Source organism: Chrysemys picta, chromosome 15 (assembly GCF_011386835.1).
Source record: "Chrysemys picta bellii isolate R12L10 chromosome 15, ASM1138683v2, whole genome shotgun sequence".
Taxonomy (NCBI): Eukaryota; Metazoa; Chordata; order Testudines; family Emydidae; genus Chrysemys; species Chrysemys picta.
Window position 1 is genome coordinate 3,151,743 of NC_088805.1, and position 27,272 is coordinate 3,179,014.

General features: G+C 49.6%; 1 protein-coding gene across 2 annotated transcripts; it reads right to left on the minus strand.

Annotated features, from left to right (window-relative positions):
* Window positions 1–10,741: 10,741 nt before the first annotated feature.
* LOC112061535 (fish-egg lectin-like) lies at window positions 10,742–25,368 on the minus strand. 2 transcript variants are annotated; one of them, XM_065568243.1, is made up of 5 exons: window positions 25,208–25,368; window positions 21,506–21,733; window positions 19,938–20,277; window positions 17,134–17,306; window positions 10,742–10,942 (listed from the first exon to the last, which is right to left on the minus strand). In XM_065568243.1, the coding sequence occupies exons 1-4, from the start codon at window positions 25,257–25,259 to the stop codon at window positions 17,162–17,164; spliced, it is 765 nt and encodes a 254-aa protein (XP_065424315.1). In that variant the 5' UTR covers window positions 25,260–25,368; the 3' UTR covers window positions 10,742–10,942; window positions 17,134–17,161. The 2 variants fall into 2 exon arrangements, with proteins under 2 accessions (XP_065424315.1, XP_065424314.1); XM_065568242.1 differs by having other exon boundaries at window positions 10,742–10,947.
* Between the last annotated feature and the right edge of the window lie 1,904 nt (window positions 25,369–27,272).

The window sequence follows — 27,272 nt, forward strand, 5'->3', positions numbered from 1 at the left end:
TATACGTAGGCTCAGTCTGCGAAGCCTTGGCAGTGTTGTGCTCCAGCAGGAAAAGGTGAGAGATGTGGATTGCCCAGGGGGTCAAGGAAGCCGATGTCTATCAAATAGCTGAGAAATTAGAGCGAGATCCCCACACAAGCCTTGTTGTTTAACACACAGCGCTCACATGTTGGAGGTGCTTTACTGAGCAAATCAAGGCATGACATGGTCCCTGCTCCTGATTGCTGACCCCTGATTGCAGATGTGATGCAATGGGGGAGGGGGAAATTGGGGTGAGCAAAGACAAAGGTTCCAGTGAGCAGCTGGCACAGGTGCTCAGTTTTAGCAACTGCCCATCTCGATGGCCCCATTCCATATAACTGGGAATTGTTTGGAATGGGGTGAATTTATTCACTGCTTGTAGGTGCCCTGCAGAAGTGGGTTTATAGGAGGAGACGATGTTAGATGAGGATCGGGAAGACATTCCGTGCAGAGGGACCAGCATGGACATGTCAGAGCTGGGAGCAGGAATGGAACAAAGGTGTCAAGGCCAGTCTGGATGGTTGAGTGGAGCTGGAAGGGCCAAAGTGTCAGGAGCCAAAGACAGAGATGTAGGATGGGCAGAGGGCTGCAGGGCCTGAAGGGAGGAGAAAGGGACTGAAGTTGTTGCTCAGGGCAATGGGGAGACAGTGGAGGCAGGGAGACAAGCCCAGGCTTGGCAAGAGCAGAAGAGTCAGCGTGGATCAGAGCTCGGTTCATGGAGCCTGGAGCTGCTCCAAGCAGGTGTCAGTGAAGCCTCTGGTCGAGGAGCCTGGGTGCAAAACTCCCGCAAGAGTGACAGGAGAGTGACTTTCTCTCCATTGGGGGGCTGTGCCAGCCGTGGTTTGCTGCAGTATATGCCCCAGGCTGTCACCCAGGATAGTGATGAGCTGCCGTCTTCATTCCTGCAGGTGCAATTGTTGTGGGCCCAGCTGCCAGCGATCATGGGCATGTTCTGTGACAGGGATGGAGGGAGTGTCATGGGGGCCATGCATAAAGCTGCAGACATCATCTACCTCCTCGATGGGGAGGGGCTTGGCTCCATCGCCCAGGACATTGCAGTCAGCCGTCGCCCCTTCATCGCCCCTGGAACCCCAGGATAAGCACATTCCCCCTCTTCTCCTGTCTCTGATGCCCTTGTCTCTCTCTCCCCCCATCCCCTTGCCTCCCACCCCTCAGGCCTTACATGGGGCCTCCAAGGAGTGCCCCCACCGTGTGTGTGTGTGTGGGGGGAGATCTCCTGCTCAGCCACCAGCCCTTCTCGGCAAGCCTCAGCGCCATGCTCCCCGGCCCTGCTGCAGCCTGGGCTGGGGAAGAGGGGGCCTGGCACTGGGCAGATGACCAGTTGTCTGGAGGGCAGAGTCCCCAAACGAGGGGGAGATTCCCAGCAGGAAAGAGGTGGGTCGGGAATGGCCCGGCTCTCAGGGGCACCGAAGAGCAAAAGAACTGCTGTGTTTTGTAGCAGCACGTCCCTGCAAGGCTCCAGCAGCTGCTTCTCCCCTTCCCCAGACCAGTCGCCAGCAGCCTTCCCTCCCTCTCCCCTCTCCTTTCCCCAGCACCTCCCACCGTGCCTCATGGCAGCAGCTCCTCCCCCTTTCCTGCTCCTGATCACCAGGGAGCAGAGGTGAGCTCCAGGCCCCACTGCCCATGGGAGGGGAGCCCAGAGAAGCATCTGCAGCCAGTGACCTGGGTCGTCACTCAGCCATCACCTCAAGCCGGGGCTGGGGAAGGAAGAGCCAGAGGAGTGGTGGGGAAAGCAGAAGGGAAGGGGCAATGGAGAGGGGGTGTGGAGAGAAAGGGGGAGACTGAGAAAGGAGGGACCCAGGTAGATGGTAAAATGCAGCAGGAATGGGGTGTTCCAGGCAGAGGAGAGGAAGAAAGGACATGAGAGACAGTTGGAATCACGGGCAGCTCCAGACACCAGCGCACGAAGCGCCTGCCTGGGGCGGGAAGCCACAGGGGGTGGCCTGCCGGTTGCTGTGAGGGCGGCAGTCAAGCTGCCTTCAGCGACGGTGGCATGCCTGCAGGAGGTCCGCCAGTCCCGCGGCTTCAGCGTCAATTCGGCGGTGGGTACGCCGAAGCCGCGGGACTGGCAGACCTCCCGCAGTTGCACCGCCGAAAGCCGCCTGACTGCTATGCTTGGGGCGGCAAAATACATAGAGCCGCCCCTGGTTGGAATTGAAAGAAATGGAAACTGATGAGCAGAAAGCAGCCCATGAGAGGGTCATGGAGATCCAGAAGCAAGCCATGGAACTGAGAGACAAAGAAATGAAGCATGAATTGGCCGTAATGGAGTGGAGGAGACTGAACCCCCCCCCAATCAGGGGGCTCAACCTCTCCAAAAATCCACAAGTGGGAACGATTGTGTCCAGCATATAGTGAATCTGGGGACATTGCTGAATACCTCATCATCGTTGAGAGGCTGTGTATACTCCATGTGATTCCTGATGATCAAAAGACGACCACTTTGGTTGCAAAGTTGACTGGGAGAGCTCTGGACATATTCAATAAGATGCCAATTGGTGATGCTTCCAATTATGGTAAATTTAAAGACTTGGTTTTAAAACAGTTTCATTACACCTGAAACTTATAGAGTAAAATTTAGAAGCCTTAAGAGCAGGACTGTCCCTAGACATTGTGGTTCCCTATGCAGTCCCCCCGTTGGGGGTGAAGGGGCTGGCCCCAGGCCTCTTTGCGGGGGGGGCATTCCCAGGCCTCCACGGGGCAGTGCTGCCCCCAAGGTCTGTGGGGAGCAGGAGCAGGCTTGGTGGGTGGGGAGCAGGGGAGAAACCGCCCCGCACCACAAGCCAGTGGAGCGGAGCAGGATGGGGCCTGGTTGCTCCATTTCCTGCTGCCCAGTGATTACAGGGAGGGCCCGACCCCACAGGGACGGGGCGTTGGGAAGTGGAGTCACCTGGCCCCAGCCTGCTCTGCTCTGCTCCCCTGGGAAGAGGCAGGGTGGGGGCGGGGCAGCTTCCCTGGCCAGTGCAGCCGGCCAGGGGATCAGGCTGGCCTCTGGAGCAGCACGCAGCTGTGTAGGGCACCAGGAAATTTGGGGAAACACCTGGTGCCCTATGCAGCTGCGTAGTTTGCATATGGGTAGGGACTGCCCTGCTTAAGAGAGGGGCTGGATTAAGTAACGTGGCTTATGTGAACCAAATGAGAGATCTACTGGATAAGTGGGTGAGGGGAAAAGGTATTACAAGCTCTGAAGGAATGTGTGATTTGGTCGCTCAGGAACAGTTCCTGAATATGTCTAGTGATGATGTGAAAAGGTGTTTATGGGATAAAAAGGTGGAAACGGTCGATGAACTTGCTGCTTTTGCAGATAATTTTGAACAATCCCAAGCAGCTAGTAGGAATAAATCACAGGCAGAGGGGCTTAAGTTTGGCGGGAAGCCAGGTCACCGCTTTGCCCCTGGGAAAAGGGAGGAGGCCGGGAGGGGGGTGCTCACCCTCCCAGATTCCTGCCTCCCATACTCATCCCAAACTGCCCTTAAAAACAGGAGACCCTAGAAGGTGCTTCCATTGTAATTCTACAGAGCACCTGAAGTATAACTGCCTCAAGTTGTCCTCAGCCCCAAGGCATTTGATAGTACCCCCATAACCTATCACACCAGCTTGGTGCACACTAGCCTGATGAACCAGACAAGGAACACATTAAGGTTGTCAAAATTGATGGCACAGAGTGCCTGGGTTGAAGGGATACTGGGGCCCAGTTCTCTCTGGTACGACCAAGTGTGGTCCCAGAGGCTAGTATTTTACTGGGGCAAACAGCCAACATTAAGGGGGTGGGGCCAGAAAGGTTCCCCGTGCCCCTAGTGAAGGTTCGGGTGGAGTGGGAAGGTTTGGAAGGTGATTTACTTGTGGGGATGCGAGAGGACATCCCAGTAGACATGTTGGTAGGGAAGGATTTTTTCCACAAGGCCAGGACTGTTGGTGTGGTAACTCGCAGCAGGAAGGACTCCCCAAAGGGGGAGGAGAGTGTGTTGCCAGCCAGTGACAGGGCTGTTCCAGCGGGTAGCTGCAGGTCTGACGCAGCGGAACCAGTCACAGGTCCTGCTCTAGGGAGCACAGAGGTGAGTGTCTCAGAGAGGAGCCCCAGGAAGGGGGTTGGAACCTTAGAATCCAGGGGAGGTGGGTGGGGGTTCCATTGGCACTGCAGTGCAGGGTGGCAGCTTGCTTCCAGGTGCGGGAGAGGCGGAGTCAGGCCTCTGCCCGACTGAAAGCCACAGGTCCCCAGGGCCGGGGGCAGGAGAGATGTTGTCAGTGTTTGAGGACATTATCCCAAGTATTAGCTGTCAGGGATTTGCAGATAAGCGAAAGATTAAACCTCCTTAGAGAGCATACGGAACTGTGTCCTAGAGGGAACTCCAGGAAGGGACGGGGGGGAGAAGTTTTTTGAAGAGGACGGGAAACTGTATAGGGAGGCTCCCGTGGGAGGAACAGAGGCCCCGGGAACCCTATAAGCAGTTGGTTGTACCCAGCCAGCACCGGGGAAATTAATGCTGATAGCGCATGATGGTCCCTTTGCGGGTCACTTGGGGGTACAGAGAACTTATGACAGGCTAAGGAGGAATTTCTACTGGCCAGGAATACAGAACAATATGAGAGATTATGGCAGGTCTTGTGCGGTGTGTCAGGAGAGGAAAACACCCGTAGGACCCCAGAGGGCCCCTGCGTCCCTTACCTGTCATACATTCCTGAGGGTGGCAATGGACATTGTGGGTCCAATGCCGCGCCCCGCTGGGAGGGGGAACAAGTATATCTTAGTGGTGGTGGATTTTGCCACTAGATACCCTGAGGCGGCTGCTCTATCCAGTATAGAAGCTGAGACAGCGGCAAGAGCCCTGCTCACTATATTCAGCAGAGTTGGCTCCCTAAGGAGGTTTTGTCAGATCGGGGGGGCAGCTTTATGTCGCAGTTGTTCAACGAGCTATGGAAGGTGTGTGGCATGAAACATGTTAAGATTTCCCCTATCGCCCCAGCCAATGGGTTGGTGGGAAGGTTCAATGGGACCCTAAAATCCATGCTGGGAATGGATGCCAAGAAAAGAGGCCAAAGTTGGGACGAGTTATTGCCATTCCTGCTGTATGCTTACAGGGAGGTACCCCAAGAGTCCATGGGATTTTCTCTGTTTGACCTGTATGGAAGAAAAGTGAGGGGACCGCTGGATCTCATTAAAGACACATGGGAAGGGTGCAATGAGGTGAGGGAAGAGCCAGTAACTGAGTATGTTTCAAGGTTCAGGAGGGAGTTAAAGGACATGATGGAAGTTGTCCAAAACAACCTCCAACAGTAACAGCCAAGCCAAACAAAAGGCGTGGTATGATAAAAATACTTGTAAATGCATTTTGACGTGGGGGACTTGGTGATGGTACTCAACCCTACGAAAACCCAGCTCAAAGCCTATCACCGTAGAGAGGCCGGAGTAAACATGATCTGTTGTGTCGAAGGGGAAATTGAGGCACACCCACTCATTGATGTGATGGCTGAATGCCAAGATGGGTCAACTCTGGAAAATATGGAAATCTGTAATGAATTAACACTAGTTGAAAGGGGGAGGTGTTGTCAGTGCTGCAAGGGCACAGCGCAGATTTGATTTAACTAGAGGTTACTGGCAAATCCCTCTGGAAGAAGAGGCACAACAAAAGTCTGCTTTTATCACTGACATAGGACTCTATGAATTCACGCTGTTACCTTCTGGTTTGGAAAATACTGGTGCAACATTCCAGAGACTGGTCAACAAAGTGTTAAATGGTTTTCAGAACTGTGCCAGGGCATATGTAGATGACTAGCTGAACGTTGCTTTATTCAGCAACACCTGGAATGACCACCAGGAGCACCTGGGGGTTGTGCTATCAAAACTCAAGGGGTCTAACCATAAAAGCATCTAAGTGCCAGTCCCCTACCTAGACACTGGTTTGGGGGGGAGGCAAATAATCCCTGACCTTAAATAATAATAATGGAGATATCCTATCTCCTAGAACTGGAAGGGACCTTGAAAGGTCATCAAGTCCAGCCCCCTGCCTTCACTAGCAGGACCAAGTACTGATTTTGCCCCAGATCCCTATGTGGCCCCCTCAAGGATTGAACTCACAACCCTGGGTTTAGGAGGCCAATGCTCAAACCACTGAGTTTTCCCTCACCACCCCCCCCCCCAAGGGGGAGGGATAGCTCAGCTTAAGGTGGAAGCCAGTGTCAAGTGGCCTGTGCCCCAAACTGAAAGGCAGGTCCAATCCTTCATAGGCGTGGTGAACTATTACAGGAGGTTTGTGGGGGGGGGGCGGGGTTCAGTCACATTGTGGCCCCAATCACAGACTTATGTGATAAGCACCAACCTACTCAGGTGATTTGGTCAGAGGTGCGCCAGAAGGGGTTTGATGAGGTAAAGTATCAGAGGGGTAGCCGTGTTAGTCTGAATCTGTAAAAAGCAACAGAGGGTCCTGTGGCACCTTTAAGACTAACAGAAGTATTGGAGCATAAGCTTTCGTGGGTGAATGCCCACTTCATCAGACACAAGTAATGGAAATCTCCAGAGGCAGGTATAAATCAGTATGGAGATAACGAGGTTAGTTCAATCAGGGAGGGTGAGGTGCTCTGCTAGCAGTTGAGGTGTGAACACCAAGGGAGGAGAAACTGCTTCTGTAGTTGGATAGCCATTCACAGTCTTTGTTTAATCCTGATCTGATGGTGTCAAATTTGCAAATGAACTGAAGCTCAGCAGTTTCTCTTTGGAGTCTGGTCCTGAAGTTTTTTTTGTTGTAAGATGGCTACCTTAACATCTGCTATTGTGTGGCCAGGGAGGTTGAAGTGTTCTCCTACAGGTTTTTGTATATTGCCATTCCTGATATCTGACTTGTGTCCATTTATCCTCTTGCGTAATGACTGTCCAGTTTGGCCAATGTACATAGCAGAGGGGCATTGCTGGCACATGATGGCATATATAACATTGGTGGACGTGCAGGTGAATGAGCCAGTGATGTTGTAGCTGATCTGGTTAGGTCCTGTGATGGTATTGCTGGTGTAGATATGTGGGCAGAGTTGGCATTGAGGTTTGTTGCATGGGTTGGTTCCTGAGTTAGAGTTGTTATGGTGCGGTGCGTGGTTGCTGGTGAGAATATGCTTAAAGTTGGCGGGTTGTCTGTGGGCGAGGACTGGCCTGCCTCCCAAGGTCTGTGAAAGTGAGGGATCATTGTCCAGGATAGGTTGTAGATCACTGATGATGCATTGGAGAGGTTTAAGCTGAGGACTGTAGGTGATGGCCAGTGGAGTTCTGTTGGTTTCTTTTTTGGGCCTGTCTTGTAGCAGGAGTCTGGCTCTGTTGATTTGTTTCTTTATTTCCTTGTGTGGGTATCGTAGTTTTGAGAATGCTTCGTGAAGATCTTATAGGTGTTGGTCTCTGTCTGAGGGGTTGGAGCAGATGCGGTTGTACCTCAGCGCTTGGCTGTAGATGATGGATCGTGTGGAATGTCCGGGGTGGAAGCTGGAGGCATGAAGGTAGCCGTAGCGGTCGGTGGGTTTTCGGTACAGGGTGGTGTTAACGTGGCCATCGCTTATTTGTACTGTGGTGTCTAGGAAGTGGATGTCCCATGTAGATTGGTCCAGGTTGAGGTTGATGGTGGGGTGGAAGCTATTGAAATTGTGGTGGAATTCTTCCAGGGTCTCCTTCCCATGGGTCCAGATGATGAAGATGTCATCAATGTAGCATAGGTAGAGAAGGGGCGTGAGTGGACGAGAGCTGAGGAAGCATTGTTCCAGGTCAGCCATAAAAATCTTCCTGAGGTGATGAGAAAACTACAATGCATTGGTGACCTCCCAGAAAACACCATCCTAGCCACCATGGATGTAGAGGCTCTCTACACAAACATCCCACACACAGATGGAATACAAGCTGTCAGGAACAGTATCCCTGATGATGACACAGCACAACTTGTTGCTGAGCTCTGTGACTTTATCCTCACGCACAATTATTTCAAATTTGGTGACAATATGTACCTCCAGACCAGTGGCACCGCCATGGGCACCGCATGGCCCCACAATATGCCAACATTTTTATGGCTGACCTGGAACAACACTTCCTCAGCTCTCGTCCACTCAGGCCCCTTCTCTACCTACGCTACATTGATGACATCTTCATCATCTGGACCCATGGGAAGGAGACCCTGGAAGAATTCCACCACGATTTCAATAGCTTCCACCCCACCATCAACCTCAACCTGGACCAATCTACATGGGACATCCACTTCCTAGACACCACAGTACAAATAAGCAATCCTTCATAGGCGTGGTGAACTATTACGGGGGGGGGGGGGGGGGGGGGTTCAGCAACATTGTGGCCCCAATCACAGACTTATGTGCAAAGCACCAACCTACTCAGGTGATTTGGTCAGAGGTGCGCCAGAAGGGGTTTGATGAGGTAAAGGTGCTCTTGTCTGCAGAGCCTGTGTTGGCCAGCCCAGACCTTGATAAGACTTTTGAATTGTGCACCGATGCATCCGACACTGGCTTGGGTGCTGTGCTGATGCAAACAGGGGAGGACAGCATCCCACTGCCGTCCTAAGCAAACTGCTGTCCCCTGCTGAACAGAATGACTCTGTCATAGAGAAGGAGTGCTATGCCGTAGTGGGGGCTGTTAAACAATGGAGGCCTTATCTCTTTAATAGGAGGTTCAAGATTCTAACCAACCAATCACCCTTAATATGGCTGAACAGAACCAAGGGCACAAACCCCAAACTGCTACGCGGGAGCCCAATCCTGCAGGAATTTGACATGGAGATTGTGCACATTAAAGGGAAGGAGAACATGGTACCAGATGCCCTGTCTAGAAAAGAGGAAGCTGGGCACACTGCATCCGCATTGGTCAGTGACCAGTCCTCTGGCAGTAATCTAAGGGGAGAGGTGTGACGTTACACCCCCTATTCTTCCTAGAAATATGGTTATGATATGAATATGGTATAACTAAGATATACTTTATGCAAGATGGGTCTTGTAAGTTATCATTGGAAAGGTTATAATTTACTGAATGTGTTTATCCAATTTCTATGCATGTATAATTTATGTATCTGAAGCTGGGAATATTGACCATGTCTCTGTATTTCCAATGTGGAACGTTGGATGAGGCCAAACAGTATTAGTGGCTTATTGAAGAAATGCAGACAACCATAAGGATCACCCAAGGAACTGTGTGCAATAGAAACCTCTCAGAGATAGCGCTACACGATGGGAACTGTTCGACCCAGGTCACAACAAAAATGCTTTCCAGCAAGTGGGGGGAAGATATAAAAGAGGGACAACGACAACCTGATGGGGCCTCACTCTTCCTACAACAACACACCTGAAAACACCTGAGGAACAAAGACTGAACTGTGAGAAGTGATGGTACCAGGCTAAGAATTTTAGTCTGTGTATGAAAACCTGGGAAAGCCAAGGCAGCTTGTGCCTTAAGAATCTGCCTGCCTGTTTATCACTCAGGGTGAGAATTTGCTAATTTGTATCCCACCTATCTAGTGTGTCGAGCTTAGTTTGTGTGTTCTGTTTCATTTGCCTAGTAATCTGCTTTGTTCTGTTTGCTATCCCTTGAACAACTTAAAATCTACCTTTTGTAGTTAATAATTTTTTTTATTATTAAACCTAATTTCTAACTGGGGGGGGGGGGCAAGAAGTCATACACATCTCTCTTCACATTATAATAATAACAAAATCATAATAATATAGGAGACATACCTATCTCCTAGAGCTGGAAGGGACCCTGAAAGGTCACTGAGTCCAGCCCCCTGCCTTCACTAGCAGGACCAAGTACTGATTTTGCCCCAGATCCTTAAGTGGCCCCCTCAAGATTTAAACTCACAACCCAGCATTTAGTAAGCCAATGTGCAAACCACTGAGCTATCCCTCCTCCCAGGATAGGGAGGGTAAAACGTATTTATTTGAGTTTAGACCCCATTGGGAGTTGGGCAGCTGAGTGTTAAAGACAGGAACACTTCTGTTAGCTGCATTCAAGTAAACCTGCAGCTTTGGGGCAAGTAATTCAGACCCTGGGTCTTTGTTGGAGCAGACGGAAGTGTCTGGCCCAGCAAGACAAGGTGCTGGGGCCCCGAGCTGGCAGGGAAAGCAGGAGCAGAGGTAGTCTTGGCACGTCAGTTGGTGGTTCCCAAGGGGGTTTCTGTGACCCAACCTGTGACAATCAGGACATCTGGTCACCCTAGCTGCAAGAGGCCAGGGAGCCTAACAAAACAGGGAGTGGAAACCCAGGCTTGTGGAGCAGGAGAGGCTCAGTGAAATCCCGATATATCAGGTGGCATCCCAGAAGCGGGGTCCAACCCGTCACACTCATGTTTTTAGAATTCTTGTGGTTGTCAAGCTATCTTGGGGTTGTAGCTGTGTGTTCATTATGTTCTGAAGGCCAAAACTATAAATGGGTTCAACAATTAGATCAGTTCCTCAGGATAGGTGCATCAGCTAGTAGTCGAGATAATCAGGGATGCATCCCCATGCTCTGGGTGACCCTAAACCTCTGACTGCCGGATGCTGGGAGTGGACAATGGGGTGGTTCACTCAGTGATTGCTTGTTCTGTTCATTCCCTCTGAAACACTTGGCACAGGCCACTGTCAGAAGACAGGATACTGGACTAGACGGACTATTGGTCTGATCCATTACGGCAGTTCTAATGTTCAGCAAAAATTACAATCGATTTTTGCCTTTGAGAAAGACGTTACAGGAGATAGTGTACTGCCTTTACTGAATATCTGAGAATCAAGTTCTACACAATGGCATGTGGGAAAACAGTAAGGGTTGGATTGAGAGGCAAAATAACAGGTGCAAAAGGCAGTCACCCTTGGTGGATTGAATGAAAACAAAGTTTTGATTCCAGGCCAGAAATTCAGTCAGGCTGGAAGTCAGATGATCCAACAGAATAAACTTCTGCTCTACAAATAAGAAGAAAAAGTTACAATTAAAAATTCCAAATTAGAAATCACAGGAAAAAACATAGCAAGTGCAATACTAGAAACACAGATGTCCTTGCTAAAACTACTAGCAAGTACTTACTTATACATATTTTCAATGAGTGTTTGCGGTTAAAATATAAATTAAATAGCACAATGACATGCATCTGCATGACAACAGAGCAAATGAAGAAGTGCTAAGAGTAATTCAGGGAATCCCAGCACAGATGAGACAAATTGGTGAACTGCTGTGAGACTCTCTGCGGTCAGCTACACGGATAAGGGATGTAGATAAATCTCTGATAATTTTTATATGACTTCACATTGCGCCCCTTTATATAACCTTGTGGTGGGTCTACCCACGTGTGACCTCTGTTTTTATGGGACTTTGTATTAAAGCCTCATTTAGAAACTTTGCATTGCCCTTGGTATAATATTATAGCCCCTAAGGATAGAATAAGATAGAAGAAAAAAATTTTTTTTGCTAGCAGTAGAACAAGAGCTCTCCCCCACCACTCTTAATCAATTGCCCTGTTGAATGAATGAGGTGTGGATGAGCAAGGCATGGAAGGCAGCACCTCCAGACAGCCTCAACTGTTGGAGAGGGGCTGGGAGCCAGACCCAAGAACAATAAAACGTGTCAAGTGGGCTCATTAAAGACAAGCAGACATACCAACGGCCTCGGGGTTTAGAAGCAAGCACCTTCTTTTGGAAACACCCTCTTTGCAGCATTGGGACAACACTCAAAAGAAAGCAGCACAAAGGACCAATGGACACAGACACAGAGTTTGAATCTGGTATAGATTTGCATAAGAGAAAAGCTGCTATAAAAGTGAGGTGTCTTGCAGAGGACCCCGGGTCTCGTCTTGTCAACATGGGAGCATTGATCCGGATCGGCAGAAGCCCAGCTCCACCCCCTCCCCCATCTAACTCACCTGGCCAGTGAAGTTAAGGGGAGCAACTAATTGGTAACAACAAGACGGAGTGTGTTTGTGTGTGTGTGTGAGTGTAAGTGTAATATATTATATGCATATGATACAGTGTTAATGAATACACGTATTACTAATAAATGTGGCGTTTTGTCTTATTCCCCCTGAAAAGATCCTGTGCAGTACTTTAAGTACAACATTTTGGTGGAGAATGCGAAAGGGGGAGCAAGCATAGAATCCACAGTTATTATAAAACTGGTGTGCACACCGCCAGCTTTAGCAAGCCTGGCACTATAGGAAAAAGAGTGTAAACTTTCAGTTAATTAACCAAACTCTGAAGGATATAGGAGTTTAGGTTTAAATTGTGTTGTAGAGGTACATACACCCTCAGCCGTAGCAAGACTGAGCTAAAGAGGAGAACTTAGTGTTTCTCACTCTGATCCGGGGAAGGATTTGTATAATTGGTGTATGAACCCTTGGTGGTAGCAGGCCGAGCAATACAGAGGGAAGCTTAGCGTCTCTCCCTGTGGCCCAGAGTGGGTTAAAAACATAAGATGCAGATCTTGTTCTGTTAAACCAAACTCTGAAGGATATAGGAGTTTGGGCAGTGTAGAGTGGTTTATGTTTCTTTGTTTTGTTTTGGTTTTTTTTGTAAGTAATATTGTGGTAATTTCACAATTTAAAAAAAAATGTTTAAAAAACAGGACCAGGAAGGGTGGGGGCTAGTTGGAAAGCCCACCCTCCTTGCTAAATTAGTAGTGAAACAAGGCTTGTGCCCATGGAAAAAAACTGTTTATTGAAAAAAGCAGAATCGGGCCCAGGCAAGCAATAGATAAAGAAACTGGAAAACAGGTTGGGTACAGAGAGTTAATACAGCACTCTCAAATCCTACAGCAGCAGTAACATCAGAAGAAGAAACATTTAAGACCCCAGAAGGGGGCAGACCTTTGGGACCCCTCTGAAGATTGGGAAGGGGGATATTTGGGATATTTGGGTAAATTCCTCCTCCCAGGGCCAAAATGCCATTGAAACAGTTAACAACAGTGCCTGCTTCTGCCTCAGATCTCCAGGCCATGGCAAAATGGCTGGAGATTTTAAAACAGAATTTTTTTTTTCTAGATGGAGTGTTAATGCCCTTTTACTGAGAGAAAGGGAGGATTTACACTCACAAAAAATGCACCACTTAATTAGCATTTGTGCAGCCCCAAGTACCAAACACACTGTGGCAGAGACCAAGCAGGTTCTGCCAGGGTGAAAGCACTGTGCTAATTTGTTTCCAAGCTTCTATCTTTCAGGCTCTGGACCAAAACATCAGGAGAGCTGGTATCAGCTGAAGAGTTATAAAATACCATGGTTATAGTGTCATGACAAAGTCTGTGTTCAGTGTTCTGTGTTGCATGTTCTGTGTCTGTCTCTAGTGGTGTCCTGTGCTAGCATTGGGTCTAGAAAAAGAGGGGATACTACACTAGACAGGGTAAATGTCTTTTCCTCTCTCTACTTCCCCCATGTCCATCCAATTTATCAATCACCACTTGTGTCCAAAAAACTTTGGTCCCCAATGCATCAGGTTTATTTTTTGTTAGGTTCTCTAATAGTCATTTTGTTGTTAATTTTTGTTATTAATACATTTGTATTGTTAGTTACATTTGCTTGTATTATTATTAATTCCACACTTTCCTCTATGCACTCTGGTTCTATTTCCCCAAGCCCTAAAGGGTAGTTCTTGGGCCCCCATAACCTGTAAAACCTTGGCCCATGATTGTAGGGCAACATCTTTCAGGTCCCCAGAAACCTCTTGAAAACAACTGTTAAAAATAGGAAATTCTGCAACATTTTGGCAACTAAATGTTAGTTTAAGTCCAAATCAGCTTAACCTTGCATGACAACTGTGGTACTCCTACAAAATCTTATTTGTTGTGTGTGCTTAAGAAGGTCCTGACCTCTGTGACTTTTATTGTTTGATGGCTATTGCAGCATCAAACTTGGGCCTCATTTTGTTTGTCAATGTACCCAATTATTGTAATGGTGATGGTTTTGTTGTATTTCCAATTATTATAATTATAATTGTTTGCATTTGTGTTTATGTTATATCTGGTGTTAAGTCAGTTGTAATGGTTTTACTTATATTCACCTGGTTATAATTGTTTGGTTTGTTTGCAACAAATACAAAAGATTTATATGGTGACCACTCAAGAATTGTTCTTGAGAGGTCAAAAGGGGGACAATGTAGATAAATCTCTGATAATTTTCATATGACTTTACATTGTGCCTCTTCATATAACCTTGTGGTGGGTCTACCCACGTGTGACCTCTGTTTTCATGGGACTTTGTATCAAAGCCTCATTTAGAAACTTTGCATTGCCCTTGGTATAATATTATAGCCCCTAAGAATAGAATAAGATAGAAGAAAAAATTTTTTTTGCTAGCAGTAGAACAAGAGCTCTCCCCACCCACTCTTAATCAATTCCCCTCTTGAATGAATGAGGTGTGGATGAGCAAGGCATGGAAGGCAGCACCTCCAGACAGCCTCAACTGTTGGAGAGGGGCTGGGAGCCAGACCCAAGAACAATAAAACGTGTCAAGTGGGCTCATTAAAGACAAGCAGACATACCGATGGCCTCGGGGGGTTAGAAGCGAGCACCTTCTTTTGGAAACACCCTCTTTGCAGCATTGGGACAACACTCAAAAGAAAGCAGCACAAAGGACCAATGGACACAGACACAGAGTTTGAATCTGGTATAGATTTGCATAAGAGAAAAGCTGCTATAAAAGTGAGGTGTCTTGCAGAGGACCCCGGGTCTCGTCTTGTCAACATGGGAGCATCGATCCGGATCGGCAGAAGCCCGGCTCCACCATCTAACTCACCTGGCCAGTAAAGTTAAGGGAAGCAACTAATTGGTAACAACAAGAGGGAGTGTGTTTGTGTGTGTGTGTGAGTGTAAGTGTAATATATTATATGCATATGATACAGTGTTAGTGAATACATGTATTACTAATAAATGTGGCGTTTTGCCTTATTCCCCCTGAAAAGATCCTGTGCAGTACTTTAAGTACAACACATGATAACAGAGCAAATGATGAAGTGCTAAGAGTAATTCAGGGAATCCCAGCACAGATGAGACAAATTGGTGAACTGCTGTGAGACTCTCTGCGGTCAGCTACATGGATAAGGGATTTCTTTGTTTCTGAGGGGGCATGTATAAAATGTTTCACTGAATTGAGTCTCCTACAGCACCTCAGTAGGTTACATCAGACAGAGAGGAGCTGCAGTGACTAGGCATTGGGGTGTCTGTGCCTTTAAGAACCCAGCCCTGGGAAGCCCATGCTGAAAGGTGCTGTCTGTGAGAGGGGAAATAAAAAATCTTCTCTGAAGTCACCCTAGTTCTGCAAACATGGGTGTCTCAGCCCACCGGGGTAACTGTTACCCCTCTGCCCCGCCTGTGCCAGGGTTTTGCCCTCTGCCATCCTCCAGCAGCGCCTCACCCCTGGGCTTAATTCCGCCTCCTTTCCCCCCCACCATCCCTGGTTTTCCCCTTCAGCCCCGATCTTAACCCTGCCTCCAGCTGCTTGACCCCCCTGACCAGTCAATTTCTGCCCCCTGCTCATACCCTGGCCACCCCCTCCTCTGATTTCCCCCTTTGCCACCCCTGTAAAAGGCAGTCCTCAGAATCTTATGCCAAGAAAGGGCAGGGTGAAGGGCAGTGGCTTCAGCTGATGTTATTGAGCATGCTCAGTTTGTGTGGGCATGTTCAGTGCATCCTAGGTAGCAAATTCCTACATGTAGCAGTTTTTTGTACTACAATCTATCAGCATCTTTCTTGAACTGCGGACCCCAGAACTGGACACAGGATTCCAGCTGTGGCTGCACCAGTGCCAAATGCAGAGGTAAAATAGCCTCTCTGCTCCTACTCGAGATTCTCCTGATTCTATTTTTCTTTCCTTAGAGGTTTTTAAGGTCAGGCTTGACAAAGCCCTGGCTGGGAAGAATTAGTTGGGGATTGGTCCTGCTTTGAGCAGGGGGTTGGACTAGATGACCTCCTGAGGTCCCTTCCAAGCATGGAGAAAAGAAGGAAGTAAATGATATTCTGTGATTCTATGTATCCCAGGATCGCATTAGCCCTTTTGGCCACAGCATCAACCTGGGAGCTCATGTTCAGCTGATTATCATAGGGTGACCAGACAGCAAATGTGAAAAATCGGTACAGGGGGTGGGGGGTAATAGGAACCTATATAAGAAAAAGACCCCAAAATCGAGACTGTCCCTATAAAATCGGGACATCTGGTCACCCTAATTATCCACCATGATCTCCAGGTCGCTTTCAGAGTCACTGCTTCCCAGGAAAGAGTTCCCCATCCTGTAAGTCTGGCCTGTGTTCTTTGTTCCTAAATATATACATTTACATGCAGCTAGATTAAAACGTCTGTTGTTTGCTTGCGCCCAGGTGACTCAGCGATCCAGTTTGCTCTGTAGCAGTGACCTGTCCTCTTCATTATTTACCACCCCCCCAATTTGTGTCATCTGCAGACTTTCTCAGTGATGATTTTATGTTTTCTTCCAGGTCATTGATAAAAATGTTAAATAGTGTCGGGCGAAAACCCAGTCCCTGCGGAGTACCAAGTGACTTTTGCATCATACCCAACAGCATGCAGTTGATACAGAGTATATCAGGGCTTTTATAAAGACATCCAGTCTTGATTGAAAGACTCCAAGTGATGGAGAATTTACCCATCCCTTGTGGATCTGTTCGTATGGTTGACCTCCCTCATAGCTAAAAACACTGCCCTTTGTTTTCAGCTTGGTCCTTGCTCTGTTCAGTTTCCAGCCATTGAATTTTATCAGAGGAGAAGTATGTGTGTCCAGGGCCGGGGGCAGGGCCAGAGGCACGGCGGGGGCAGCAGAGGCAGAGAAGGAGCAGGTAACGATGAACCTTCGTGGCTCTATTTTGTGGGACTTGATTTTACCCTTGGAACAAAAGCTTCATACCACTGGCTGGAGAAGGAATGTAGAAAACCTGGACAAAGCAGTGGAGCAGGGCTTAATTTGTAATGAAAGAGGTTCTGGGGCTCAAGCAATTTGTGACTTTCATAACTGACACGGCAAACCCAGAGGTGCCGTTGCTATGAACTGCCAAGCCCAGAGGTGCCGGGTCTCAGCTGAGGCTGGTACAAATTAAGCACTGCGGGGCGGGGGGGGGGAAAGAGGGAGAGAGAGAGAGATTAAATGGACACTGTTACTCACTGTGAGGCTGAGATGGCGGGAGTCTCATTTAGATCCGGCATTTCACAATCTTGTCCTGGTCAATGATAAGCCACAGCAGGCCCTGGTCATAGGACACATGTTTGCATTTGCAGATGAAACTGGCCACCTGGGTCCAGCTGGTGCCGACGGGGTTGCTTTTAGTGATTCCATCCCTGAAAGGAAGTTGACAGGACTGGTGTTAATACGGATCTGCTAAGAGAAGGACTCTGCCTCTATCCCAGCCTGTGGAGAGCAGCTTCTCAGTGCAGCCCAGAGGGTAGCCCCAGCACATGTTTCTCCTTGCTGTCCGCTCACAGCCCTGCATTGCAGCACCCATCCTCCTACACGAGTGTCTGGCTAGACCCTATTAAGATGGCAGGATCCGAGCTGAGCAAGCTTCATCTCCCTGCGGTGTGGGCTGAGGGCAGAAGGGCAGGGAACATCCTCTCCAGGGAAACATTCCCACTTCAAAACTACAAGGGGCCTTTCCTCGGTCTTGGCAGGTGACATGGAATGAAAGCCAACGACAGAGCGGTATAGAGAACACCAAGAGAATCCCACAGCGCTGCAGGGGGAAATGCCAGAGCTCCCCCCGGGAATGGCAGTTCTCTTCCCTCCCCTCCTCCCACTCCATTCTAGTCTGGGAGTGTCTTCCTCCCCCTGCCTGGGCCCAGCAGGGGGAACATTGAGTTCCTGTGCTTGGCTCCACAGGAACCCCTGCTGCCAGGTGGAGCAATTGCAAATTACACAGTAATAAGTCACCAGGACCAGATGGTATCACCCAACAGTTCTGAAGGAACTCAAATGTGAATTTGAAGATCTACTAACTGTAGTCTGTAACCTATCATTTAAATCAGCTTCTGTACCATTTGACTGGAGGATAGCTAATGTGATGCCAATTTTTAAAAGGGCTCCAGAGGTGATCTTGGCAATTACAAGCCTGACTTCAGTACCGAAGAAACTTGTTGAAGTTATAGTAAAGAACAAAATTTACATAGATGAACATAATTTGTTGAGGAAGACTCAACATGGTTTTTGTAAAGGGAAATCATGCCTCACCAATCTACTAGAATTCTTTGAGGGGGTCAAAAAGCATGTGGACAAGGGGGATCCAGGGGATATAGTGTACTTAGATTTTCAGAAAGCCTTTGACAAGCTCCCTCAACAAAGGCTCTTAAGCAAAGTAAGCTGTCATGGGATAAGAAGGAAGGTCCTCATGGATCGGTAATTGGTTAAAATATAGGAAACGGAGGGTAGGAATAAATGGTCAGTTTTTCAATATGGAGAGAGCTAAATAGTCATGTCCCCCAGGGGTCTGTGCTAGGATGAGCCCTATTCAACATATTCATAAACAATGTGGAAAAAAGGGTAAACAGTGGGTGGCAAAATTTGCAGATGATACAAAACTACTCAAGGTAGTTAAGTCCCAGGAAGACTGTGAAGAGCTACAAAAGGATCTTTCAGAATTGGGTGACTGGACAACAAAATGGCAGATGAAATTCAATGTTGATAAATGCAAAGTAAGGCACAATGGAAAACATAATCCCAATGATACATATAAAATGATGGGGTCTAAATTAGCAGTTACCAGTCAAGAAAGGGATCTTGGAGTCACAGGGGATAGTTCTCTGAAAACATCCACTCAATGTGCAGCGGCAGTCAAAAAAGCGAACAGACTGTTGGGCATCATTAAAAAAGGGTTAGATAATAAGACAGAAAATATCATATTGCTGCTATATAAATCCATGGTACACCCATGTCTTGAATACTGTGTGCAGATCTGGTTGCCCCATCTCAAAAAATATATTTTAATTGGAAAAGGTTCAGAAAAGAGCAACACAAATTATTAGGAGTGTGGAACGGTTTCCGTATGGGGAAAGATTAATAAGACCGGGACTTTTCAGCTTGGAAAAGAGACAACTAAGGGGGAATATGATTGAGGTCTATAAAATCATGACTGGTGTAGAGAAAGTAAATAAGGAAGTGTTATTTACTCCTCATAAAATAAGATCTACGGGTCACCAAATGAAATGAATAGGCAGCAGGTTTAAAACAAACAAAAGGAAGTGTTTCTTCACACAACGCACAGTCAACCTGTGGAACTCTTTGCCAGAGGATGTTGTGAAGGCCAAGACAATTATAAGAGGGTTAAAAAAAGAACTAGATAAATTCATGGAGGATTGGTCCATCAATGGCTATTAGCCAGGCTGGGCAGGGATGGTGTCCCTAGCCCCTGTTTCCAGAAGTTGGGAAGGGGTGACAGGGGGAATGGATCACTTGATGATTACCTGTTCTGTTCACTCCCTCTGGGGCACCTGGCATTGGCCACAGTTGGAAGACAGGATACTGGGCTAAATGGACTTTGGTCTGAGCCAGTCTGGCCGTTCTTATGTTCTCAACCCTAGGCTGGAGGATGCTCCGTCACTGTGTGGAGATGGCACATGCGCAGTTTGGGTGCGCAGAGGCGCTGTGACGGGAATGAGCAGGACTATCTGTGCTACCTATTAATATGCAGAGCTCAGGCTTCCAAGAGTTCCCCAAGACAGCAGAACCTCTGCAATGTGCCTCACACCCGTTTTAGGTTCCCTGCTAGTTAGCAGTGGAGTCCTCTCAATTAGGCAACAGTGGGTGCCGCATTGTGAGGTCATTGGGATGCTGGAGAGCCCTGGAATCAGCTCATTAGGAAATCAGCGAACATTAGGCACCGGAGTCGGCTTGCTCCACAGGATCAGGCAACATCCTGTTCTCCCTGTGCTCTTAGTGACGGGTATGAATGGCCCTGATCCCTCATTGTACCACTGTACCTGCGATATATTTGTCCTGCACTGTTCACGCCATAGACAGAGCCTTCGGAAGCAACTTCAATCATGGACAGCTTGCCTGGAATCTGTTCCCACCTGGATCCTTCACAAGGATCCGGGGTGACATCAAACCGGAAATAGATATCATCAGCTGAGTTAACTCCCCAGCAGCCCCACAAACCACAGCTGTAGTACTTCAGCTTTCCTTCATTTTTGACCCAGGGCAAGTCAGAGACACCATTCGCAGAGACCGCTGCTGGACGAGACAGACAGTAGATGTCATCATTCGTGTTGACACCAGCGACAAACATGTCTCCACCCGCGTCAATTTGCTTGAGCAGCCCTAAAAACAAACAAGGGAAAAACAATGTTCAGAGGAAAGAGCAGGGCTGGAGCAGCATGGAGAAAATAAGGAAGTAAACCACCTATTGAGAACTCAGCCAGAAATATAACTAGACACCAGGGGTGAGAGGAGAGAGAGAAATCCGTCAGAGACGTGGGGTCTAGTGTTTGGAGCAGTGGCCTGAGATCAGGATTCTTGGGTTTGGTTGCCAGTCCTCTCCCAACTTGATTAATGGCCCTTGGAAAGCCACTTAGGGCAACAAGGGCCTGATTTTGAGAGGTACTGAGCACCGAGAGTTCCCATTGACACCAGTGAGAGTCATCAGTGCTTAGCACCCTTGGAAATCAGGACGTCTTAGTTAGGTGTTAACATTTGTGCACTCAGGTTTGGAAACATGGAGGTTAATCTCTCAGTGCCTGGAATATGGGGCCAATAAATGTTCCCGCCTCACAGGGGGGTTGTGAGTGTCAGGGCGCGTGTACACACTACATTGCACCAGTTTAAATGTCCCTAATTTAATTCAACTGCTGCCAAAGCCTGTGAGGACATTTAGTTTGCTTTAAGAGTATCTGATTTCATTTCCCTGAAGTCGATTAGGCCTTGTCTACACAAGAAGGTTGCACTGCTTTAACCAATGGTGTGAAGCCAGTGTAAACCCCTGTAGTACAAAGCCTCTGCTGTGGACTCAGTTATCTGTATAATAAGATTTCAGGCTTGTCACCTCTCAGTGTGTCACCCTGAAGCGTAGAACATCTAGACTGCACAGATTACTTGGTCCAACTGCCACACCTGTGTGATAGCCTGGGCTTTCAGCTACTAGCACCGGTCTGAAGGTGCTTATACCCAGAGGATATGCTGGTAAAAGGCACCTTTATATGGATATAACCCAAGTGTAGAAAGTTATATGGATGTAGCTATTTTGGTAGAAAATCACACTCCTATCCAACATAGTCAGACTGGTGTACAAGCCATGTGTAGACAGGCTTGTGTGAACATTCTGATTTCAGTTTAAGGACTGGACTACACGTGTTTTTGTACTGCTTTGTATCAGTCTGGAAACGCATAGAATGTGACACCCCACAGTGAAGACACAATTGGACCAGTAACAAGGGGCTCATATCAGCATCACTTATTTCATTACATTTTCCGAAATAATCTATACGGACATAAGCACCTTCCTACCTGTGCCTTTTGTCGTCCCCGCGACATATCAAAGCTCATATGTTACCTGTGATCTGTTGCCAGCTTCCTCCCACCAGCTTGTAGATGTTGTCGTTGTTGTTCACACCCCAGACTCCGGCAGGACCAACTGTGACGTGTTTCAAGGAGCCCGGCAGCTGGACCCAGCTGTCTCCATACAGCGTGTAAATATTGCCTGCGCTGTTCACTCCAAACACCTGCCCATTACTGGCATCAATCTGCTTTAGTGACCCCGGTATCTCAGTGCAGTCCAGAGCTGAAAAGCATAGTGAGAATGTTCATGCACATGGACTTTTTTAGTAAGCGGGAGAAATAGCCACAAAAGAGAGAGAGCTTGGGGTCTGGGTGGCTGACGATATAGAGACCTTTGCTTACACGTCCCTCAATGGTCTGAATCCAGAATAGGAGGGTGGTGGCCCAATGTTCTTACCACCTAATATCTGCTTGGAGGCCCATGTGAAATGAGTTTGGGGGTCCTATTCTAGTTCCCAAAGTATTAGAATCGCAGCTGCTGCTAATTGGCTCCCTGTTGCCATCCGCAACAGAAAGGCCAAGGATTATATCGACCACAGAGACGGAGCTCCAGTCTCACCACTACAGGTGGTCCCTCCTGGTCAGAGCTGAGCCACATTATGGGGGAAGCTTCCCCTGCCCTTGCACCTGCCCCTGCCCAGAGAGCACTGGGGATTAACAGAGGGCTTATGGCTCCAGAGCTGGGGATCTTTCACCAGAGCTGACGTCACATAAACAAATGCTCAGGGTTCAAGATGGAAAAGGCCTTCCTGCTTCTGTTGGGATTTCCGTTCTGTTCCTACGGGACACATCCCCTAGAGAGAACAGTCCAAAGAGCCACCCAGGAAGTTGTGTAGGTCAGTTATGGGGTCACAAGAGCAGATCTCTCTGGGGATATTTGAGATAGCCTGAGAGCTTTTTCCATAACACCTTTGTTTGGACGTGAGGGGGGCTCTTCCATTCTGCTCCATATGGACACCGCATGTGTTGCTCAGGAAGGTCTCAAACTGTACCCATCAAGAAGCTGCCTGAAGTTTCAATGTTCACAGCAGCTGCAGGCAGACCCAGTTTCATAGATTCATAGATTCCAAGGCCAGAAGGAACCATTGTGATCATCTAATCTGACCTCCTGTATCACACAAGCCAAAGAACTGCCCCAAAATAATCCCTAGAGCAGAGCTTTTAGAATAATATCCAGTCTTGATTTGAAAATTGTCAGTGATGGAGAATCCACCACGACCCCGGTAATTAATTGTTCCAATGGTTAATTACCGTCCCTGTTAATTCTCCTCGATTGAAGAGTCCATTATCCAATGTTTGTTCCCATGTAGGTACTAATCAAGTCACCCCTTAAGCTTCTTTTGGTGAGCTAAATAGATTGCCAGTCCCTGTGAGCCGGTGCAGGGGGATCCAGTCCCTGTGAGCCGGTGCAGGGGGATGCTGACTCGGCAGGGTGGGAGGGGTCTGAGAGCTGGGTAACTCAGTGGGCGCTTTTTGCCCCACAGGGAAGGAATCCGTTTCTGTGGGGGTCCCTGGTGAAGGAGCCATGGGACATCAGCACGCACTGGTGCTTCTCCTGCTGGTACCGGTAATGTGTCAGCTCTGCCCTGGGGCTGCACTAAAGGGGCCATCAGTGGGTGCACTGTCCCCAGGATGTGCTGTCCCAGGGGCCGGCCGGGTGGCTCAGACCGAGCTCCAGCCCCTTGGGGGGCACTGGAGCAGGGGAGGGACAATGGTGCCCTGTCTATGGACGGCTCTGGATCTGCTGTATTCTGATTGGCTTAGAGAGCAGGTAGCTGGTGCCTTTCAGCCAACCAGGGCCAGCACTAGGATCATCACCATCCCGCTCCTTCCCACAGCCCCGGGACAGCAAGGCTGGGCTCAGCGAGGGCCAGGGAGCAGGCGTGGGTGTGCCTGCATAGGGCGGGGGTGCTGCAGTGCCCACAGGACCTGGCAGCTGGTGGTGTCTGGGCAGCAGGACAGATGAATCCATGGCTTTGTCTCCCTTCACCCCGACCTCTCCACCGGCAGGCTGGGCAGCACCGTGCTCTGTCCCCATGGGCCCGGCCTCCTGCCCCACCCTGTGTGTCGTGGCTTCTGTCAGCCCCAGAGCGTGAGACCGTTGGGCAGGGGGAGCCCAAAGGGCTCACGCTCTGGGGTACTGTGCGCAGTTCTGATCTCCCATGTTTAAGAAAGATGAATTCAAATAGGAACAGGTGCAGAGAAGGGCTACTAGGATGATCCGAGGAATGGAAAACCTGTCTTATGAGAGGAGACTCAAAGAGCTCGGCTTGTTTAGTCTAACCAAAGGAAGGCTATATGACTTCTCTCTATAAATACATCAGAGAGATAAATACCAGGGAGGGAGAGGAGTTATTTAAGTTAAGTGCCAGTGTGGACCCCAGAACAAATGGATACAAACTGGCCATCAACAAGTTTAGGCTTGAAATTAGGTGAAAATTTCTAACCATCAGAGGAGTGAAGTTCTGGAGCAGCCTCGCAAGGGAAGCAGTGGGGGCAAAAACCCAAATTGGCTTCAAGACTGAGCTTGATAAGTTTATGGAGGGGATGGTACGACAGGACTGCCTATAATGGTGAATGGCGCATCAGCGACTGCCTGTATCAAAGATCCCCAACGACTGCAGATGGGACACTAGATGGGGAGGGCTCTGAGTTACTACAGAGAATTCTTTCCCTGGTATCTTCCTGGTGAGTCTACCCCAAATGCTCAGGGTCTAACTGATCACCATATTAGTGGTCGGGAAGGAATTTTCTCCTGGGTCAGATTGGCAGAGACTATGCGGGGGGTTTCGCTTCCTCTGCAGCATGGGGCATTGATCACTTGCAGGTTTAAACTAGTGTAAATGATGAATTCTCTGTAACTTGCCGTCTTTAAACCACAATTTGAGGACTTCAATGACTCAGCCAGAGCTCAGGGGTCTAGTACAGGAGTGGGTGGGGGAGGTTCTGTGGCCTGCGATGTGCAGGGGGTCAGACTAGATGATCACGATGGTCCCTTCTGACTTCAGTAAGCGTCTCTGAGTAAGAAGCTACATTACAATTTGAAACCCAATCAGTGTCCCATAAGTGACTTGCCACAAGATGTCAGAACACGTTAGTATTAGAGCTGAGTGGGTCGAATATTTATTTAATTTTCTTTCTAGATATAGGAATTAGATACAATGCTCCTGTCAGAGATTTCTAAGTTATTATCTGCCAAAAAAGGAGAGTTTTCAGTTGCCTAAGTAGCCCCTGGAATCACAGTTAAAGTTCCCCCCTCCCCAATCTGAAATGGTTCCCCTGTGAGCCGGCACAGAATTTGCCCCTCCCACTCCCCCGCCCATGCATGGCCCCGTTGGCTTGACTGGAGCTGCCCCCCCAAATATAGAAGTCAAACTACACGGATGGGCTGAGCCTGGGGGCAGGGCTGGGAAGCTGGGAGCAGGGAGCGGGGCTCAGTCAGGGCACAGAGCTCCTGCAGAATGGACGGGCAACAGACAACTCAGTGAGACCCTTTCAAAACCCAAATGATCAGTGTTTGTGTTACTGTCATTGGTGCAGACTGCAGGGGCCAGAATGTGCGAGGTGCAGGCCACGTGCAGAGGAAAATCCGGTCCCCAACCCATGAGCATCTGCCTAAAAACAATTCCCCAAAATGTGGCAGTGAATCCAAACTCAGCCCTGCAAACCCTTTGATAGAATCCCTGTTCCCACGTACCTGAGCTCCCTGCAAGCAGGGGCAACAGCAGCAGGAACTCCCAGAGCATCATCTTCTCGGCACAACTTCGACAATGCGAGCTCTCCCAGTGTCTGCGCTGGGGCAGTCCAGGGGCTTTTATAGCTCAAGCACATCTGCAGACTGAGCAACCTTCCCTCCCCGGGTGCCCCCCCCCCCCATCCTCAATGAGGAAATTGGGAAATTTTAACTTGGCAACACGACATTCTGGAGCAAAGACTGTTGAGCAACATTATGGGTTTCCTCATAGCAGTTGTGACACTGGATCCCTTGTATGCCAGCCAGCCCGGCGGGTGTTGTGTTTGCTAGGTGAGCACTTGGCTGGCCTCCGGGTAATGGAGGGGTTTAAGGCAGGGCTGGCTCTACTGTTTTTGCCCCCAAGCAGCGTGCCGAATTGCCGCCGCAGTCGGCGGGGGCAGTCCATGTGCCGTTAGGGCGGCACACGCGTTTCCACGGCGGCGGCAATTCGGTGGCAGCTTCTGTCTTCAGCCGGAAGACAGAAGCCGCCAAATTGCCCGAGCGGGCAGCTGAACATAGAAGCTGCCGCCGAATTGCCGCCGCCCGCGGAAACGTGTGTGCCGCCCTAACCGCACACAGACTGCCCCCGCCGTCCGTGGCAGCAATTTGGCGCAGCAAAAACACACGGACTGCTGCCCCTTGCAGATTGCTGCCCCAAGCACCTGCTTGGAATGCTGGTGCCTGGAGCCGGCCCTGGTTTAAGGGTAAGTGTTTCCCCCATTACGCCCGTTCGGTTTGCTTCTCCCAATGACCTTGCAAATGTTCATCTTAGGGCAGGGGTGGGCCACATCGGGGTTACGCAACTGTATGGAAGGCCGGGTATGGAAGGCTGTGCCTCCCCAGACAGCGTGGCCCCCTCCCCCATCTACCCCCTCCCACTTCCCGCCCCCTAACTGCCCCCCTCAGAACGTCCAACCCATCCAAACCCCCCTGCTCCTTGTCCCCTGACCGCCCCTCCCGGGACCTCCGCCCCCTATCCAACTCCCCTGTTCCCAGTCCCCTGACTGACCCCTATCCACACCACCGCCCCCTGACAGCGCCCCCAGGACTCCCACCCCCTCTCCAACCGCCATCTGCTCCTTGTCCCCTGACCGCATCCCCAGAACGTCCGCCCCATCCAACCACCCCCTGCTCCCTGACTGCCCCCCAGGACTCCCCCCTCCCTTAACCAACCCCCCCCGCTCTCCGCCCCCTTACCAGCAGCAGGAGCTTGCAGCCGCACCACCCGGCCAGAGCCAGCTGCGCTCCCCACGCTGGCCAGCAGGAGCAGCAGGCCAGAGCGCAGCCCACGCAGCGGAGGGGGTCAGTGGGGGGAGGGGGCGGGGACTAGGCTCTCCGGCCGGGAGCTCAGAGGCCGGGCAGGACGGTCCCGCGGGCCGTAGTTTGCCCACTTCTGTCTTAGGGGGTAGATACACAGGGCGGGCTCAGAAATCCCCAGGAGACTAGATCTCCGGTGACAAGGTGCAGTCAGGGAATCAGCCTCCACTTCTCTCTGGGTCTCCTAGCTCCTCAGGTAAGTGGCCTGTGAACTGGCCCAGGGTTTTTGTATGAGCTGTGACCCAAGGAGGGAAGGAGCTGTTACACTCAGTGTTTGGAGGGTGCTGATGTTGCTAGCCCCCACTGATGGCTCCGCTGCTATGGTTAGTGAGCTGGCGAGATTAAAGCTAGCATGGGCCTGTCTACGTGAGCTGCAAATGACACCTCCGCTGGCAGGGTAGATACAGCCTACAAGGAACACAGCTCCGTGAATGTTCAGTGTAACGTGGCGACGGGCTAATAGGAGTCAGACCCGCCATAGTGACCTCACCCGAGTTCACTCCAGTAACCCCACAGACTCCAGCCCACCCTCCCCTAGTTAATGCTGGTTCCCCCACTCCTACTCCACCCTTCTGAGCACCGCAAGGAATAAGAGCCTGCCAGAGGCTGTATCGTGGACACTGGTGTGGCACAATCGTGCTGAAGCTCTGGCTACCAGAGGGGACCCCAGGGCGCTCTCCAGACATCTCTGGCTCAGGGGCAGGAGAGGGAA

Bases quoted from the DNA above. Each gene is read 5' to 3' on its own strand.
- LOC112061535 (XM_065568243.1), bottom strand. From the start codon at position 25,259: ATGATGCTCTGGGAGTTCCTGCTGCTGTTGCCCCTGCTTGCAGGGAGC. The intron at 20,278-21,505 runs GTAACATATGAG...GTTTGTTTTTAG, and splicing joins AAGCTGGCAACAGATCACAG to GGCTGCTCAAGCAAATTGAC. The intron at 17,307-19,937 runs GTACAGTGGTAC...ACTTCCTTTCAG, and splicing joins GCAGGACAAATATATCGCAG to GGATGGAATCACTAAAAGCA.